Genomic DNA, 16,442 nt, shown 5'->3' with positions numbered 1-16,442 from the left:
CTCCATCCCCATGGTTTGTTACCGCACTGGCATGATCGGCGCTGTTAAAAGGCGTTGAGTGCGTTTTGCTAATCCAGCCTCCTGATTACATATCCTAATGTTGGCGAAGGTTAACTTGCTCCTTTCAGAATGAGCAATAGAGTTCCTTATTTTGGGTGCCGTGTATTCTGCCGCTCTGTCGATTACCAACTTAGGTGCAAACTCTGGTACAGGCCGGTCTTGGTGTCACCTTGGTTACTTCTTTGCGCGCAGCTAGGCAGTTTGGCCACGCCTGACGAAGAAGCAGAAAGACCGCTCATCGGTGCACTTAGGAGCCGAGCGCACCTACAGGGGTATTAATTCAGCTCTGGATCTTTAGTCTCCTTCAGATCACCTTGTGCTCGGATGTGTGTTTGAGCCACTGCATGTCTATCCCATTTGAAGGTCCTTCTCACTCCGCATACCTCGTCCTTTTCGGAATACATAATTCTGACCAATATCCCCCACTCCATCGTAGACTTCGTTGTATATTGGCTGAATTTCCTAGATGAATCACTCGGCAGCGCTCTGGCCACTCACTAATAGGGCTCGGGACTTCGCCCGTGTCTTACATTTCGAGCGACCTTAGACCATTTCGGGCGCTGCCAACAGTAGTCAATTCTTGGGACCCCCCAGTCACTCCATGGATATAATTGGTTGTGTCCCTTGGTGTACTTGAGGGCATTGGGTGCTTGTGCACAGTGTCCACCAAGGCTTTATATTTCGTGGTTGAGATGTGCCAGGCCACTTAATCCACACAGTCCAGTATAACGCTGTTTGTCCTTTCCCCCCCGGCTGGGGGCAGGGCCCCTCTATTGGTTACCTCGGTGGCTTGCAGCAACTAGAACTTTCCTCCTTTTGGAAGAGTTCACCTTGGTGGTTGTTTTGCATTGTAATTCTTTCACTCGTGCCTGAAGTTGCAGAAGTGGAAGAGTTTTACCCACTTCTTTATATCCTCCCATGATTACTCAAGAAATACAACAAAGCAAACGTATGGTCTTATCATTGTCGTTTTGCTTGAATACGAGGTGGTCTTATCGTTGTCATTTGCTTGAATACGAGGACGTCTCTTTTTTATGGTTGAGATTTTCGATGATACAGGTCGAGAGGAACTCATGTTGTTTAGCTCTCTCAAAGGCGATCGTGGAAATCCTGGTTTCCACTCATCTGGTACCACGTGGATTCATCTACATCAGGCACATTAGCCAATTTGTCAATAATATCACTTTTGTGTTTCCTCCACTTTGTCTAACCTTTCCACTATTTTTTTTCACCCATTTGGACAATGGCTGAAGTATAAAGCTTAACTTCTGTAGCGCTTATAAATAATTCAAGCTCCTGAAGTCTGCTAATTAGCTCATTTACAAGGGCTTTCTTTCCCCTTTGCCATATACCATGCAAGTGCACTGGCATGCTTTTCTGGAGCTGCCTTTGTAAAGTCACGCACATTTGTCGTGGAAGTGGACTGCTTCAGGATCATGTAATTGGTTTGGATTGTTACGATTGAACTGGGGGCTGTAGAGCATTTCCACAGAGCCCTTTCTCTCAAAAATTGGATACCTTTCTCCATATCAGTCCATTTCTTTTTCTCAGGCTTCCAAGTCCCGTTTAAAGGGGAATCTATCTCTTACCGCTATCAACATGCCGCTTCCAGAGGGTGTAGGACCGATTTTGGCATGTGCCTATACCTCTGTCACACGTGAGTCCCTGGAAATGCTACCCAGTTGGCGAGCTTCACTGCCATCGAGCCACGCACTGTTGGCACCATTGTCCCAGCAGCGAAGGTAACCAAGTGACCATATTTTCTTTTGGCTGACGTGTGAAATCCTTTCTCAGATCTCGAATTTCACTCAATTTAAAAGATCGATCAATAAGTGGTGTAATACTTTGCTCACCTTTTGCTCTATCAGAGTCTCAGGTGTTAATGTTGGCAGCTGTGTTGATGAGGCTGCCCCATCTATAAGTTTGGACTCGAGAAATTCTCGTAAAGAAAATTAGCTTTGTGGCTCCTCGTCTGACTCTGACCCTGACTCTGACGCTTGTGTTATTCCTCCAGGCGACCTTCTCCTTCTTCTCTCTCCTAACTTTCTCTCTCCTAACTTTCTCTGCTCCTCTGACTTCTTCCTCCTTCTAACATCTTCTTATACTGCTCTAACAACTCTCTGCTCCGCCGACTTCTCTGGTCTTCCTGACTCCTCCTGCTCTCCTGAGTCCCCCTGACTCCTGAGTCCCCCTGCTCTCCTGAGTCCCCCTGCTCTCCTGAGTCCTGCTCTCCTAACTCCCTCCGCTCTTCTAACTCCTTCTGCATTTCTCTTCTGAGTTGAACTCGTTTTGTTTTTCGCCCTCTTACAGGGGCAACCAACATTGTACCTGGTCCCGGTGGTTGGTTAAGTTGGAGTACAATACGGTTCAGACTTGAGGGTGTCGCATTCCGCCCTGAGGACGTTATAACTAGACTGGAGGGCGTCGTGCTCAGACTGGAGAGCGTCGTAGTCAGACAGGAGCTCGTCGTACACAGACCGGAGGGTGCTGCGACTGGCTTTGAGGGCGTTGTAGTCGGCCTTGGGTCAGTGTACAACGAGTCAATAGAGTCATGTTTGACCTGGAGATCGACCGCACTTACACAGGAGGGCGCGTGTGCTCGGACTGGAGGAGTGTCGTGCTCGGACCGGGAGGGCATCGCGCTCAGTCTGGAGAGTGTCATGCTCGGAGCCGGAGGGCATCGCGCTCAGTCTGGAGAGTGTCATGCTCGGACCGGAGGGCGCCGTGCTCGGACTGGAGAGCGTCGTGCTCGGACCGGAGGGCATTATGCTCGGACTGAAGAGTGTTGTGCTCGGTCTGGAGGGCATTGTGGGCTCAGTCTGAAAGAGCGTTATGCCGGATGGAGAGGGCATTATGCACAGACTGAAGAGTGTTGTGCTCGGACTGGAGGGTATCGCGCTCAGTCTGGAGAGTGTCATGCTCGGACCGGAGGGCGCTGTGCTCGGACTGGAGAGTGTCGTGCTCGGACCGGAGGGCATCGCGCCTCAGTCTGGAGAGTGTCATGCTCGGACCGGAGGGCGCTGTACTCGGACTGGAGAGTGTCGTGCTCGGACCGGAGGGCGCCGTGCTCGGACTGGAGAGCGTCGTGCTCGGACCGGAGGGCGCCGTGCTCGAGACTGGAGAATGTCGTGCTCGGACGGAGGCACTGTGCTCAGACTGGAGAGTGTTGAGTTGGGATTGCAGGGAGCTTTCTCATCCCAAATTTTTCTGCGTCAGCTTCTAAGACTCTCTTTCTCGTACCAGATGGAGTCTCGTTGGTACAGGAGATCTTTTCTCTCAGCTTCAAAAGCTTTTTCTCTCTCTACCTTCCTCATCCCAAAGTTTTTGCTGCGTCAGCTCTAAGACTCTCTTTCTCGTACCAGATTGAGTCTCGTTGGTACAGGAGATCTTTTCTCTCAGCTTCAAAGCTTTTTCTCTCTCTACCTTCTCATCCCAAAGTTTTGCTGGCGGTCAGCTCTAAGACTCTCTTTCTCGTACCAGATTGAGTTGTTGGTACAGAGATCTTTTCTCTCAGCTTCAAAGACTTTTTCTCTCTCTACCTTCTCAGTCCAAAGTTTTTCTGCTCAGCTCTAAGACCTCTCTCTCTCAGGAATGGTATTGACTAAGGCCCAATAAGCATTAGCTAGGCCCAAATCATTTGTGCCTCCTGAAGATCTGCCTGAGCCACAACATTCCTGCCTCAAAATTGCAATCAAACTCTCAGGATTCTTCACGTGTTCAGGGAGTGACAGCTCCAATAACACTGAAGATGTCTGTCCCTTTGAGAATCTCTTCAATTCCCTGCCACTCAGTATTCTCTGACTCTAAGGAAGACTTCCTCCTGATGTTATAAATCCAGATACCGAGTGAGATCACTACAATAACCAACAATAGAATCAGGGAGATTAAGAGTGTGACCCACTGAAATCATTCAAAAACTGCATTAAGGATTCATAGAAAGAAAGAGGAGCACGCTTAAAAATCACCATTTCTGTATAATTAGTTGCATTAGTTGCTTCCCTCTGGAGCTGTATACAGATACGAAGTGAGCATGCTAACCATGCTTTCAATCCATTATACAATTGTATAGCTCCATAAGAAAAAGTGGCTAGCTAAAACATGGCCCAATATGTTCGGGAGCGTCTCAAAAAAGGAACAATGGCACACAGTCCTGGTAAACAAATTTAGTAGAGAAAACATCTTTTTCTCCAATAGAGAGAAAAAAGAAAAAAAACAAAGCTCAGCAGTGTGTTATAAAATATACCGGAGTATTGGCAGTCCGCCTGGACTTTCAAGGTCAAGCTCGCAGGTGCAGAATCCAAAACACGAGATAGCTCCTTAACAGGGAAAAAAACTCGTAGCTCTGTTAAAAGCTAAAAGAGCAACAGAAGAAACACAGAAAAACCAGCAACTCAATTTGCCCGCATTCTCCACCAAAATTGTCACGGTTTGAAACTAAAAATCTACCTGCGTCCGTGACAGGGGGCCGGTGGCCCGGAGGGGCCCTAGGCCGAAAGGAAAAAGTTAATTAGAAAAGAAAACAGCGGCAACGATCTAAGGAGGCACACTTATTTACTAAATACTATATCGAAATACAGGATAACACAATATAATTACAATATAATTGAAAATTGAGCTAACGAATCAAGCAAAATAGGAGAGAGAATGAGTCCGTAACCGAGAGCCTACTGTGAATCTAGGCGAACGGCTGAAGGCTCCCACACACTCCCCTGAACGCCAGAATCGAAAGACCGTCAGTCTGTTCTGCGACAGAGTTAATATAGAGTCCAGGTCCCGTGACCTATCGTGTTTGTTCCCTGGGAGATGTAGTCTTCTTCTGTAAGTTGCAGATTCAGTAAAATTATTCATGCTTTATATGATGTTATGATTGTGGAATACTGCCATAGCAAAAATTACAAAATTATTAAACCATGACAAGTCCTTAGGAAAGCGGAGAGCTTTGAAACTTGCTTTTTTGTTTCTGCTCTGACCACAGATGTAGTGGAGCACCAGTATATTCCAAGGACTGTGGTTCATTTATTTTCTTGATTCATGTAAAGAGGGTTTTCTGCCCAAATAAGTCCTATAAGCATTGGCTTTAGTTATCTTTTGTGTTAAAGGCCCCCACTGTGCTGACCTATAAGGGAAAGGACCTTTGTAATAAGACCAGGACTTTATTGTGAGCAGAAAGTGGCCTCTTCAATGTTTTCTGCAGTCAGAATTCACATTTTAAACATCCAGTTGGCTCACACTGCGGATGAGAAGGAAGCTCTAATGAGCAAATAGACTGCCTTGGCCATCAGGATCAATTAATTTGCCACAAGTGGCACGTTTGATCTAGTAGCCTCAGAGGCAGAAGAGCTGCTTTTTAGTTTTAAAATTGTCTTACTCTCTTTTTTTTCCAGCATATTCGAGTGGGCTGGGAGCAGCTATTAACAACAATTGCTAGAACCATTAATGAAGTGGAAAACCAGATTCTGACCCGTGATGCCAAGGGTATCACCCAGGAGCAAATGAATGACTTCAGAGCATCATTCAACCATTTTGACAGGGTAAGTCAGTGCTGACTGCAGCTTGGTAAGCTGCAAGCTTCCATATAGACTGCACAGTGCAATAAGAAACAGTCACCATGATAAAACTAAGTCAATAGAATATGTTTGATTCTTTAAAATGCCACTCCTGTGGAGCACAGAGACTAAGAAATGATCATTAGACTGAAGGATATCTGAAATGCCAAGATCCCTAGTAAAGGTAAAGTTTGAAATGTGTGAAGCCTTATTTAAGAAATTTGACTTTTAGCTGAGCTTCACTATGTTGATTTATAAAATCCTTTGGAACAGCCATACTCCACTCCAATACACCACCACTTAAACTGATATTGAAAAAAAAACAGCATTGCTCTTGTATGGAGCAAACAGAAGGATCTATGCACAGCATGGTGCTGCAAAACATAAATAAACCCTGATGTAAAGCCTGCCTTGCCTTATTTTGGAAATACCTGTCAAGGCAGTAACAGATACAAAAAGAAAAGATTTCCTCAAAGAAAATACTCTACACCCTCCCTGCAGCTCTTCCTTCTGTGTGCTAGCCATCAGCCAGCATCCTTCTATCGACCAGATCAGAAAGCTTTCACACAGGGAGGCAGAGACAAAAGCCCAAACCTGAAACCTGACTGACTGTAGGTTCAGTTGTTAACCCCCTCTGTGTTTGTAAATTCATGAGCAGCCTGCAGGTACTAAATCAGTGATGAAAATGTAGGTGCCCTCCACCATTTGCTGCACAATCCAGACTGTTTGAAAGATCCCCTGAAATAAGGGCTACAGCTTCCCCTCTCAGAGGCTGACAACCCTTTCAGATTGCTGAGTGCATCCAAGCCCTTCCTTAGTTTTTCAAACGAAAACCAAAACCACACCTTCCTTCCTTAGCAGGCCCCACACGGCCCTGTAGATTTAACATTTTTACCTGTATATCATTTGCCCTTTCCTCCACAACAGCCTGAATGATAATAAAGAAAGATAGCATCTTTCCCAATCTTCAGCTATGTGTTTGAGTTATGAGGGCTTGATGCTGGCTTTAAAAAGCTGATTGTTTGAGGAAAGTCACATTGGAATGGGCCCCAAAGTGATGTCTGTAGCTTCCTTTCTATGGCCAAAGATGGTGGCTGCCGGCAGGCACTCTTCGATGCCTGAGGCTGTGCTGAGCTAAAATTCTGTGGGGTGAATGGGGATTCTCAGTTCATGTAGTAGTTTGTGATCATGGATTCATCTGAACACTAGGAGAGCAGGGAATAAGCAAGGGAAACAGCAGCTGCCAAGCCTCATTGCGCAGTGCTGTACAGTAGTGCTGTTTTCAGAGCTGAGCACTTCAAACAGCTTGCCAATCAAAGTTCCACCTTATGTGCAGGTCTCACGAGTACAGCAATAACACTGCTCCCTTGAGCTTCAGCTGTTTTTCTTTGTCTGTTCCTGGGATGCCCTGACAGCTCAGCTTCCTTGGGTGTGTTGCCAGACCTACCTGTCCTCACCTACTCCTTTGGTGGGACTGTTGACTAAAAGAATTAGGCAATGCTTCCCACTGCCTCTTCCTGCTTACCTGCTCTCCAGGTTACTAGCGAAGCACAGGGCTTCTGGCACTATGGGTAACAAGCAGTGATGCAAGTAATTCACTTGGGAGATGGAGATCTTGAGGCTTCTGAGCAATGACTGTTTTTATCACTCAAACGCTCTCAAGATATGATGAGCTTTCTCAGAAGGAACTGTTTCAAGAGCATTTTTAGCACATCCTGAAATGTCATTGTGATATCTAATGTTGTGCACTTTTTATTTTTCTTTCCTGTGTTTCTATCTGCATGTCATTCTTCCTCTCCCTGTCCTCTCACCCACTGCATGGTGCACCTGTTTGTTGTCTTTCCACCTCCCTTTGATTTCCTCTGTGTCTCCCTTCCTTCTGCCCCACACCGTCACCCCACTGGCACTGCATGTCCTGCTGCCTGGCACACCGCATAACCAGGACCACTCCGGCACACTTGGCCCTGAGGAATTCAAAGCCTGTCTCATCAGCTTGGGTTACGATATTGGAAACGATGCACAGGTACTGAATGCTAGTGGTGAACACAGACAGATATTAAGCTGTGAAAAAATAACGTGTTTTTTTCCCTTTCTTTTCTTGTTTGTCTTAATGTATTTGTCATTGCTGTTCTTGTGTTTGACTATATATGCATCACTTTTCCTTCCTACTTTATCTCTAAATGTAACTTGGTATCTATTCCTTCCTAATTCTGTAATGGTTTGTCTTGTGGGAATTCCTTTTATGTCTTTAAACTATTCCATTTACTTCTGTGTCACTTAACTCTCCTTCTCTTGCCCATCTCTTATTGTGTCTTGCTTAATATCTTCTGCTTTCTCATCATTGTTTTCTGGGTATGCTAACTATTCTGTGTCCAAAACAACTTCTACATCATGTTTTCATAAACTATCTTTACTACATTTTTTTTCATTGTCCTTTAAATACTTTTTTTCCCATTTCCTCATCCCTAAAACTCTTTGTAATGTCTCATGTGGGTTCATTTCTCTCTGGACTGGTCTTCCTTTTCTCTCTTGGCTTTTCCCATCTTTGCATCACTCTCTGTAGAAGAAGACTGGTATGATGGATTGTGAAGATTTCCGAGCCTGCCTTATCTCGATGGGTTACAATATGGTAATGTAGAGCCCTCTATCGCTTCTGTTCAAAGTGATTCTTATAGCCACCTTCAGAAAGGTAGAATGTGTAGTGAGTGAATCAAGGTAAATACGATCTCATTTTCCAGCAATGAAAGTTCAATCCAGTACATGTAGTATTGTCTTGCAGCAGTAGCAGAAGATTTAAAAGAATTTGTATCACTGTCTTAATTCTTTGGATTTCAAGTGAGAATTATCTTTATCAAACTGTGCAGCTACAAGCGGAAGAAACAATAAACTTTCTTATATTGGTACATATGCTCTACATAGTGGCACATAAGTTTCCCAGACCTAAGCATCAATTGAACTCTTCTGGAAGCCCGATTTTTGAGTACATTCAAAGTTGCTCCTCTCATTCCTGCCATTTATTTCACATCTCTTTGTTCTTGTAAGTAGGTTCAAGTTCCAGTCATCCTCCCTGTAGCTTTTCCCTCACCAAAGCACTTACACATTCATGTGGTACCTTGAGAAGCACAATAATGCAGAGTTTCACCAAATACTGATGTTCATTAAAGGGCAGGAGAAAACTAAGGTGCAAAATTGTTGAGCTCTACTCTCAGTATCTTTGCTCCTTATGTCAGGCAAAGCAGTGTTTATTTGTCTTCCTTTTCAGCCCAGTGTTAAGCACAGACACTTTTTGATGCAGTGTGCCAATCTGCAGTAACATTTGATGAGATACTTCAATGAATCTGGCAGGTATACTGATCTAAAGGTGTTAGAAGATCATATACCCAGGAGAATACTCAGCTCTGATTTCTATTCCTCCTTACCTGGAGAGAAGATACAGAGAACAGATAATATTTTGTTTATATAAAAAAGGCAAAAAAATAAAAACCTACAGAAAACCAGAAAACTCTGCATGGTTTTGCCTTCTGTAGTAAACTTATATGTACAACCTTTCCTCTAAAAGCTACTTTACTGAGCCTTTCCAATATAGAATTGCTTTTCTCCAAAGCCTGCCTAGTTAGTACAGCCAGAAAACATTCAAGGCCCCATAGATGTTTCTACTGGCGAATTCTGTTCTAGCAGCAGAAGAGAACCATGAAAGTCCAGGAAATAAAAGGATGTAATGAGTGCAGATCTTCCAATATTGCTGCAGACATCCAGCACAACACCTGCTACAAGAGAAAACTGCATCTTCTACTCAAGACTGTGTGATATTGTTCCCTAGGAGAAGCTTTATCCTAGAGCTAGCTGGAGTTGGGTGCTATCTTAAGGCATAGCTGAGAATATTATATTCCAGATGACAAATGAGTAGGAAGCATTTGCACACAGCCAGATAAAAAGGAGTATTTTAATGAAAGGTTGAAGTTGTTTCTCTTTGACTTTGCTTTCCCAGCTGTGAGATGTGCTGCTGAACAGTTTCTCCTCACTTTCATGGCACTGCTGCCCAAGTGTCCAGGCTTACATGACTTTCTCATTCTCCAGGGAGAGGCAGAGTTTGCCCGCATCATGAGCATTGTCGACCCTAATCGCATGGGCGTAGTGACGTTCCAGGCCTTCATCGACTTCATGTCCCGGGAAACAGCAGATACAGATACTGCTGACCAGGTTATGGCCTCTTTCAAGATCCTGGCTGGAGATAAGGTGAGGCTCTACGGTCTTCTTTCCAGTTTGTGTTGTTCCTGCCTTCCTTTTTCCCTTCTGTCTGCAAGAGGAAGTGTCGAGGAAAGCACTCTCCAGCAAGAAGGGCATTTTCATGGGAACACTGCAGTGCTGGAGGAGTGCAGAGCTGAAGTGTGGGTTAATGAGCAGCCTGCCAAGGCACTTGAAAGTCCTGTTCAGCTGTCAGCAGATCAGCAGAACTATGTTGCCCACTCTGGCATTAAAAAATTGATTAAGAGCTTAGTTTCAATTTGTTACTTTAAAATGTATGAATAGATTAAACAGATGGTTCTTGATTAATCTTCTTGAAAAACTGTTAATTACTGACAGCTATAAACTCGAGACAATCATTGTAGATATACGTGTGGCACTGCAGTCATTACACAGTCAATCACGGAATGCTACACATTATCTTATCAAAAGGCCGAGAGGCGAGACTGGATTGTCACTAAAGATATGTTATATCTGCAAGCTACACATTTTTAGGAGGGCGTATTTTAATAATAAGTTGGTTGAAAATAAGAAAACTCACAGGATGATGCTGACTCTTCTAAATTTGCAATGACACTGGAACCAGATGATATAAAAAAATTATATGTTCCTAATTTTCTAACATAAAAATCCCCACTAATCTTCAATTTAATTGAAAAAAAAAAAAAAAAGTGATATCTCTAATACTAATGATTCTCTTTGTTTTCTAATGATTTTATTCCTCTCACGTGAAACACGGGATTCTACTTCTCAGGCTATCATAAGTTATCCTTTCATCCAGCGTAGGTTTCTGTGCTTCACTAATATCTTTCCATAACTTGTAATGTAGAAACCCATGATGTCCATCTTTCTGTAAGGCATGATACCTAACTAAAGTCAGTTCTACTTTCTTTCAAGGCCTGAAAATTCTAGCTTAACATGATGGGCTAAACACTGAGAAAGGAAGCTTTTGGGGATATAGTGTTATTTACTAACTCATTTATTCCTTACAGCACATTAAATATAATTGTTGGTGTTTAATATGCTGTAGTGCCTATAACATGAATCAGACAATATTTCATTATGAAGAAAAATCTCCTACTCATTCCAGTCACAAAATTGAAGGCATGCAAAAAAGGAATAGGAAGGAAAAGGAAAGAAAGAGACAGAGAGACTCTGAAACCTGAGTTGTAATTCAGAAAACTTCAAGCGAGTCAGTTAGCTAAACACAACCTACTGGTTAGCAAACAGGCAGTTACTGTTACTTGCTGCATGGAAAGATCCCAAGCTAGCCTCACCTCAGCCGAATGAACCTCCAGAAGCCAAATTGATGTAAGACATTTTGCTTGCTTATTAAAAATGCCTGCTGTGAAAGACAAGAATTATTAGCGGAGCTGTGAAAGCTTCCAGAAGTGTTCACTTGTCTGCTGCCACCAGCCAGTGCTAGCGGGGCTGGCTCCCTTCCATGCTTTGAGGAGATGGAATGGCAGCTCCCAGGCAGCATTAACTGCTAACTGACAGGGGCAGGATCCAAATGAAATTTCTGCTTCTTCCTGTTTGCCTTAAGCCAGACCTCCACTTTCAATGAGAAGGTACAACAATTTAGCTGAACTCCCATCAGGTCTTTTCTTGAGGTGTGCCAGCATGTCTCCTGCAAAAACAGTCCTCCTCTCCTGGGTAAAAACATTTTCTTGGCCGAACAGTAGGGAGAGCAACTGTATTTCCCTGAGAGGTGCATGCCCTGCGAGCTCTATGTATGGGTGCATGGTACAAGTCTCGTTGTTGTGGTCAGCCCCTGGCTGCTGTCTGCTGCCCTGTGGGGGCAGGGAGTGAGGTACCTCTGATGGTTGTCAGTGTTTTGAAGATAACGTACGCCTTATCCTGTGTCTTCATTGCAGAACTACATCACTGTGGATGAGTTACGGCGGGAACTGCCTCCTGATCAGGCTGAGTACTGCATTGCTAGGATGGCACCCTACACTGGCCGTGATGCTGTACCCGGTGCCCTGGACTACATGTCTTTCTCCACGGCGCTCTATGGCGAAAGTGACCTTTAACTTTTTCCTGCCCCACCACACAACCCTCCCCTCTCCCCGTCCAACACACCCTTCTTTCTCTTTGCAAAGCAGCCTCTGCTCAGCTCTTTTTTTGTGTTTCCCTGTTTTGCTTCAGATAACAGATCACATTTTTAAATGGGGGGAGGACATTGACATGACACCGCCTACCTTGCCCTTGAAATGACAGTTTACAAAATTATTTTGTGAAGAAAAAAAAAGTTACGTTTTAAAAAGATCAGACATATTTTATTATAGAAAAAAGGGTATTTTTCTCCACCAGATTGAAACTTAAAAAAAAGAAAACGTTCAAATATTGCACCAAATATTTTTTGTTGTGACATAGAAAGTCGAGCACAATGTTACATTCCATCCTTTCCAAAAAGAACCAACCAACAACAAAACGCCACTTGTTCTGTTACCTTCTACATTTGCGTATGTCTTCTTTATCACATTTATCTTTGGAGGGGGGAAGGCACACAAGTGCATGTGTTTGCTGGTTCACTCATTTCATGAAAATATTTTATGATAAACTTTTGAAATTGCTGTGTTTTCTAGGGAAAAAAATAATGTACACAGCTCATGTTTTCATATTTAATTAAAAAAATACAATATGCCTCCTATGTTTATCAGTGCACAGCATTTTTTGTTGCTGAGAGTTGTCTGGTTTCAGATGAAGCTTGAGAGTTGGTTACTTTGATATTGCTTGTCACAAACCATATTAAAAATTTCTTGTGATAACAAATCTAGACTTTATTCATTTGTATAGTGAATGTTTAGTCCTCTTTAGTTGAAACCACATACACGGAGAGAATCTGAAATACATTTCTTGTCCTCCCGCAAGTCTTATAGGAGTCATGGATTTTAAGGATAAGAATCTTCACTATCACTCCATGGTGTGTTTCAAGTAAGCCTTTTAGGTATAACCTATATATAAACTAGCATACCTTAAAAAAGAACAACAAACAGTAATACCAAGAAGTGAAGCAAATAACCACTGTAGAAATGAGTGACCACTATGTAAAGACCCATGTTATTTTAAAATAGAGTCAGCCATAGGCTGTCCAGCTCCCCTGGTGCACCAGCAGTGTGAGTGGAGCCAGGTGTGTCCTGAGCATCCTTAGACTGCTCTGTTAGTCTGTGCTTAGAGATCTCAAGAGTCTTGGCAAGCAGCTAAATGAGCTGTGCTAGTGTTTTTACTCCTCAACAGGATTCACACAAAACCCCAGCTGGGCGTAAGCATTTCAGATTTGTTGAGACAGAAAGCAAACAGGTGGCACTTCCCTGCTCACAGCACGAACCATGGCAGTGTGTGGCCTATGGCAATGCTGGCTTTGCTGTGCTGATATCACAGAACTGCGTCCTCGGCTGAAGCTATGGTGTTAACAGCATCAGAAAGGGCTCACCTGTGTTTCTGAGAATCTGAATACAGCTCAAAATATTGGCAAGAGGTGCACTGATCAGTCTAGCCACATGGACTACTGGTATTCCTTCTGCACAGCCTCTGACAAGCCAGGCAGAGTTGCTGTCACCCAGTCTTTGATACCCAGGAGGCAGATAAAGCCCCCCTGTCCCCACAGTACCTGCAGAGGAGCTCTGTGATGCTGCAGTACATTGGCCTTCTTCACATGCAGCACAAAACGCACCTTGCGCTCATGTGGCCTAACAGTCTCTGGCAGTTACTGTGCTGAAATCCGAAAACAGCTTTTTGTGTTAGGATCACAGTTTTGAAGCTAATGATGTGCCGCTCTTCAGCCAAATCCTGACATCAGCCTCCATTAAATTCCAATCTGGAAGCAGCTGTCGGCAGCTCAGTGACTGCCCCCAGCCCTGCCAAGAGCAGAAGCAGCACACAGCGTGTCTCAAGCTCACATCTCCCATTCAGAGATGAACTGATTGTTTTCATCAGCCTGTCAGGCTCCCCATGTTCAGGCACGGCCTTGGAACAATGTTTTTTTCCCAGAAATTAACCATTGTCATTTCATGACTGTTGACATATTCAGCTCTGGAGATCTCGGTACCTGCCCCTGCGTATGACTGCATGATGGCCCAGGGACAAAAACACATCAGTGCTTAGAAACAAGAAACTGTCCTGCCTGCCAGAATGTCAGCCACATTTCCAAAAGCCTCTCAAATGTGCATTGTGACTGCTGCATGTCTTCAGTGCTGCCAGCATCTGGTTTTGAACAGAGAATCAGAGCCAAGAGGCTCAGAAAACAATGAAAGGAAACTGGTCTGCAACCTTGAATGAACTTAGTTTCAAAGAAGCATTCATACACCCACAGAGGATTGGTCCAGCTGAATCAGATCGGCTAGTTTTATCAGTGAACTAACAGAGAGAGAAAGGAGTAAGAGGGCTGTTAATGGCTGAGAAAAGGAATGCTATGCATTAAAATAACTTTCTTCAGAAACCAGAATGCAGGTATGATTTTCAGACCACGACAAGAACATTATTTGTACCAAATTACGTGCACAACAGATGCTGGGTAGAACAGATACTAAGAGAGTTTAATCCCGGTGAATTAATCAAACTGCCTAGTTAACTCTGCCTACCAAAAGAGTCACTGCTACATAAGACCTTAAAATCCACTGCATTAGCCATAAGCTGCTGGGAAATTCTTAGCATAATAAACCTGGATTAGCAAAGGATAGGGCATACCCCACTTAAGCAAAACAGCTAGAATGTTCACTAGCCGTAGCAATACCTCTTGACAGAAACAGATATCAGCACGTTTCTCTCAGACAGCCCCAAGCTGTGGATCCCAATGAAACAAGGCTCTGGTTTCACAGCTGCAGGTGAGCGTTCCCATGCCACAACACAGAGTCCTACATCTCACTGCTGCTTCCTGGCAGCTCAGCATGTGGCTATTTTTGGTCACTAGGTGCCCCACACTTGTTCCCATGTCCTGTGCAGGGACCTGACACCAGGTCTTGGGCTCCATCTCAGACTCTGGGCTGCTGCACCTCTGAGGTGGGTGCTGCAGTGAGCACAGCTCAGCTGTTAGTGTCTCCAGCCAGAAGCCATTTGCCTGTAGACCTCAGGGAAGTCTGGGGAACTGAACCCAGCTCCATCACATTCCAATCCAAGTGCCACAGGCATCCCCCAAGGATCCCAGGCCTTTTCCCAGACCATTCCCCTTAGTTCCCTAATTGCTGTTGTTGCTTTTTGAGTGGGCCCTGTGGCTTTGGCTGTACTGGTTTGCCTAAAGCCAGGAACACCTTTCAAACTGCAGGGCTAAGAATGCATTTTGTGCCTTCTTTATTATTAGGCACGCTCAACACTGCTACCATCACTTTAATGAAGAATTCATCTCCTACTGCTTCTTAGTTGAATAGGACATAGTCTGTCATTGGTGGCACCAAACCACGCCATCCTGCTTTCTGCCATGGAGAAGTCTTCTTCAAGGAAATAAGAAAGCAATGTATGTACCATCGTAATGAGATTATGTTTTTTAAGCATGCTGAATCGAGCTGTTTGTTTGCATTTGTAGGCGTGCAGTCAGGATGCTAATAGCTCCCAGTGGGCTTTCCTATGGGTTTCTCAAAATAACCAGGGAACTAACATGCAGCTCTGCTGTGAGAGTTGATTTTGCACATGATAACATCCAAGAACACTACCTGCTTGCTAGAGGCAACACTGCAGGTTCGTCAAACGCTGTATGTCATGCCTCTTGCTGCTGTGCAGTGTCCACAGCCAAGAAAGGGAAAGCAGGACACTGCCTGTGCACTCAGAGCCCTGTTCCAGACACACTGTCACGTTCTTCCCCACTGACATGATCCAGAGAGCAGAGATGATTGGCAGGATTAAACCAAAATGCTTTAATTGGGCTTCCAGCATCACTTATCTTCATCATTGCCAGTAACTCCAATCCTTATTACTCTTACACCATTCCAAGGCTGCCACCTAAGGAGCCTTTTTTCTCCTTCTGAACTCCTTACACAGCAGTTCAAGCACGCAGACATGCTGGGGCTGGTGGTACTGCTGCGGTGCTCCGCTATCCGCACAGAATATCTGCACACAAAGACTCGGGCAGCCATGTTCTGAGTTGTACGACATATTTCCCTCCCGACACTTATAACCACAGCTGCTGGGCACCCACAAACCCTGATCAGGAGTTACAGGCCACGGCCCCACATCCTTCCCTCTCCCCTGGCCATGGGGAAATGGTTTTAAGTTAAAAGTGGGAAGATTTAGGTTGGATGTTAGGGGGAAGTTCTTCACTAGGAGAGTGGTTCGGCCCTGGAACAGGCTGCCCAGGGAGGTTGTGGATGCCCCGTCCTTGGAGGTGTTCAAGACCAGGTTGGACGGGGCCCTGGGCAACCTGATCTAGTAAATGTGTATGTTTGGTGGCCCTGCCAGGCAGGGGGGTTGGAACTACATGATCCTTGAGGTTCCTTCCAACCCGGCTCATTCTGTGACTCTGTGATTCTGGCGGGGCGCCCCCTGGTGCGGGCGCAGCAGCAGCGTCGCCATCCGTGTGCGCACCCAGCACGCAGCGCATCATGGCGGCGTAGCTGAGGGCCGGGGCGCGGCCGTGTCCCGCCGCGCGGCACGCTG

The 16,442-nt window shown here is 44.8% G+C and overlaps 1 protein-coding gene across 1 annotated transcript; it reads left to right on the top strand.

Annotated features, from left to right (window-relative positions):
- Window positions 1-1,659: 1,659 nt before the first annotated feature.
- Window positions 1,660-12,629, top strand: LOC107314917 (alpha-actinin-1-like). Its single transcript, XM_032444922.1, has 7 exons — window positions 1,660-1,717; window positions 2,371-2,613; window positions 5,425-5,591; window positions 7,549-7,629; window positions 8,170-8,235; window positions 9,684-9,842; window positions 11,729-12,629. The coding sequence occupies exons 1-7, from the start codon at window positions 1,660-1,662 to the stop codon at window positions 11,885-11,887; spliced, it is 933 nt and encodes a 310-aa protein (XP_032300813.1). The 3' UTR covers window positions 11,888-12,629.
- Window positions 12,630-16,442: the final 3,813 nt, after the last annotated feature.

The sequence above is a fragment of the Coturnix japonica genome, chromosome 5 (genome assembly GCF_001577835.2).
Source record: "Coturnix japonica isolate 7356 chromosome 5, Coturnix japonica 2.1, whole genome shotgun sequence".
Lineage (NCBI taxonomy): Eukaryota > Metazoa > Chordata > Aves > Galliformes > Phasianidae > Coturnix > Coturnix japonica.
Note: the sequence above shows the minus strand (reverse complement) of the source record. Positions and strands in the feature narration are given on the sequence as shown.

Coding starts and splice junctions, on each gene's coding strand:
- LOC107314917 (XM_032444922.1), top strand. CDS start 1,660: ATGCCGCTTCCAGAGGGTGTAGGACCGATTTTGGCATGTGCCTATACC. Junction 1,718..2,370: donor TGCCTATACCTCTGTCACAC/GTGAGTCCCTGG, acceptor GCCCTCTTACAG/GGGCAACCAACATTGTACCT. Junction 5,592..7,548: donor CATTCAACCATTTTGACAGG/GTAAGTCAGTGC, acceptor CCGCATAACCAG/GACCACTCCGGCACACTTGG.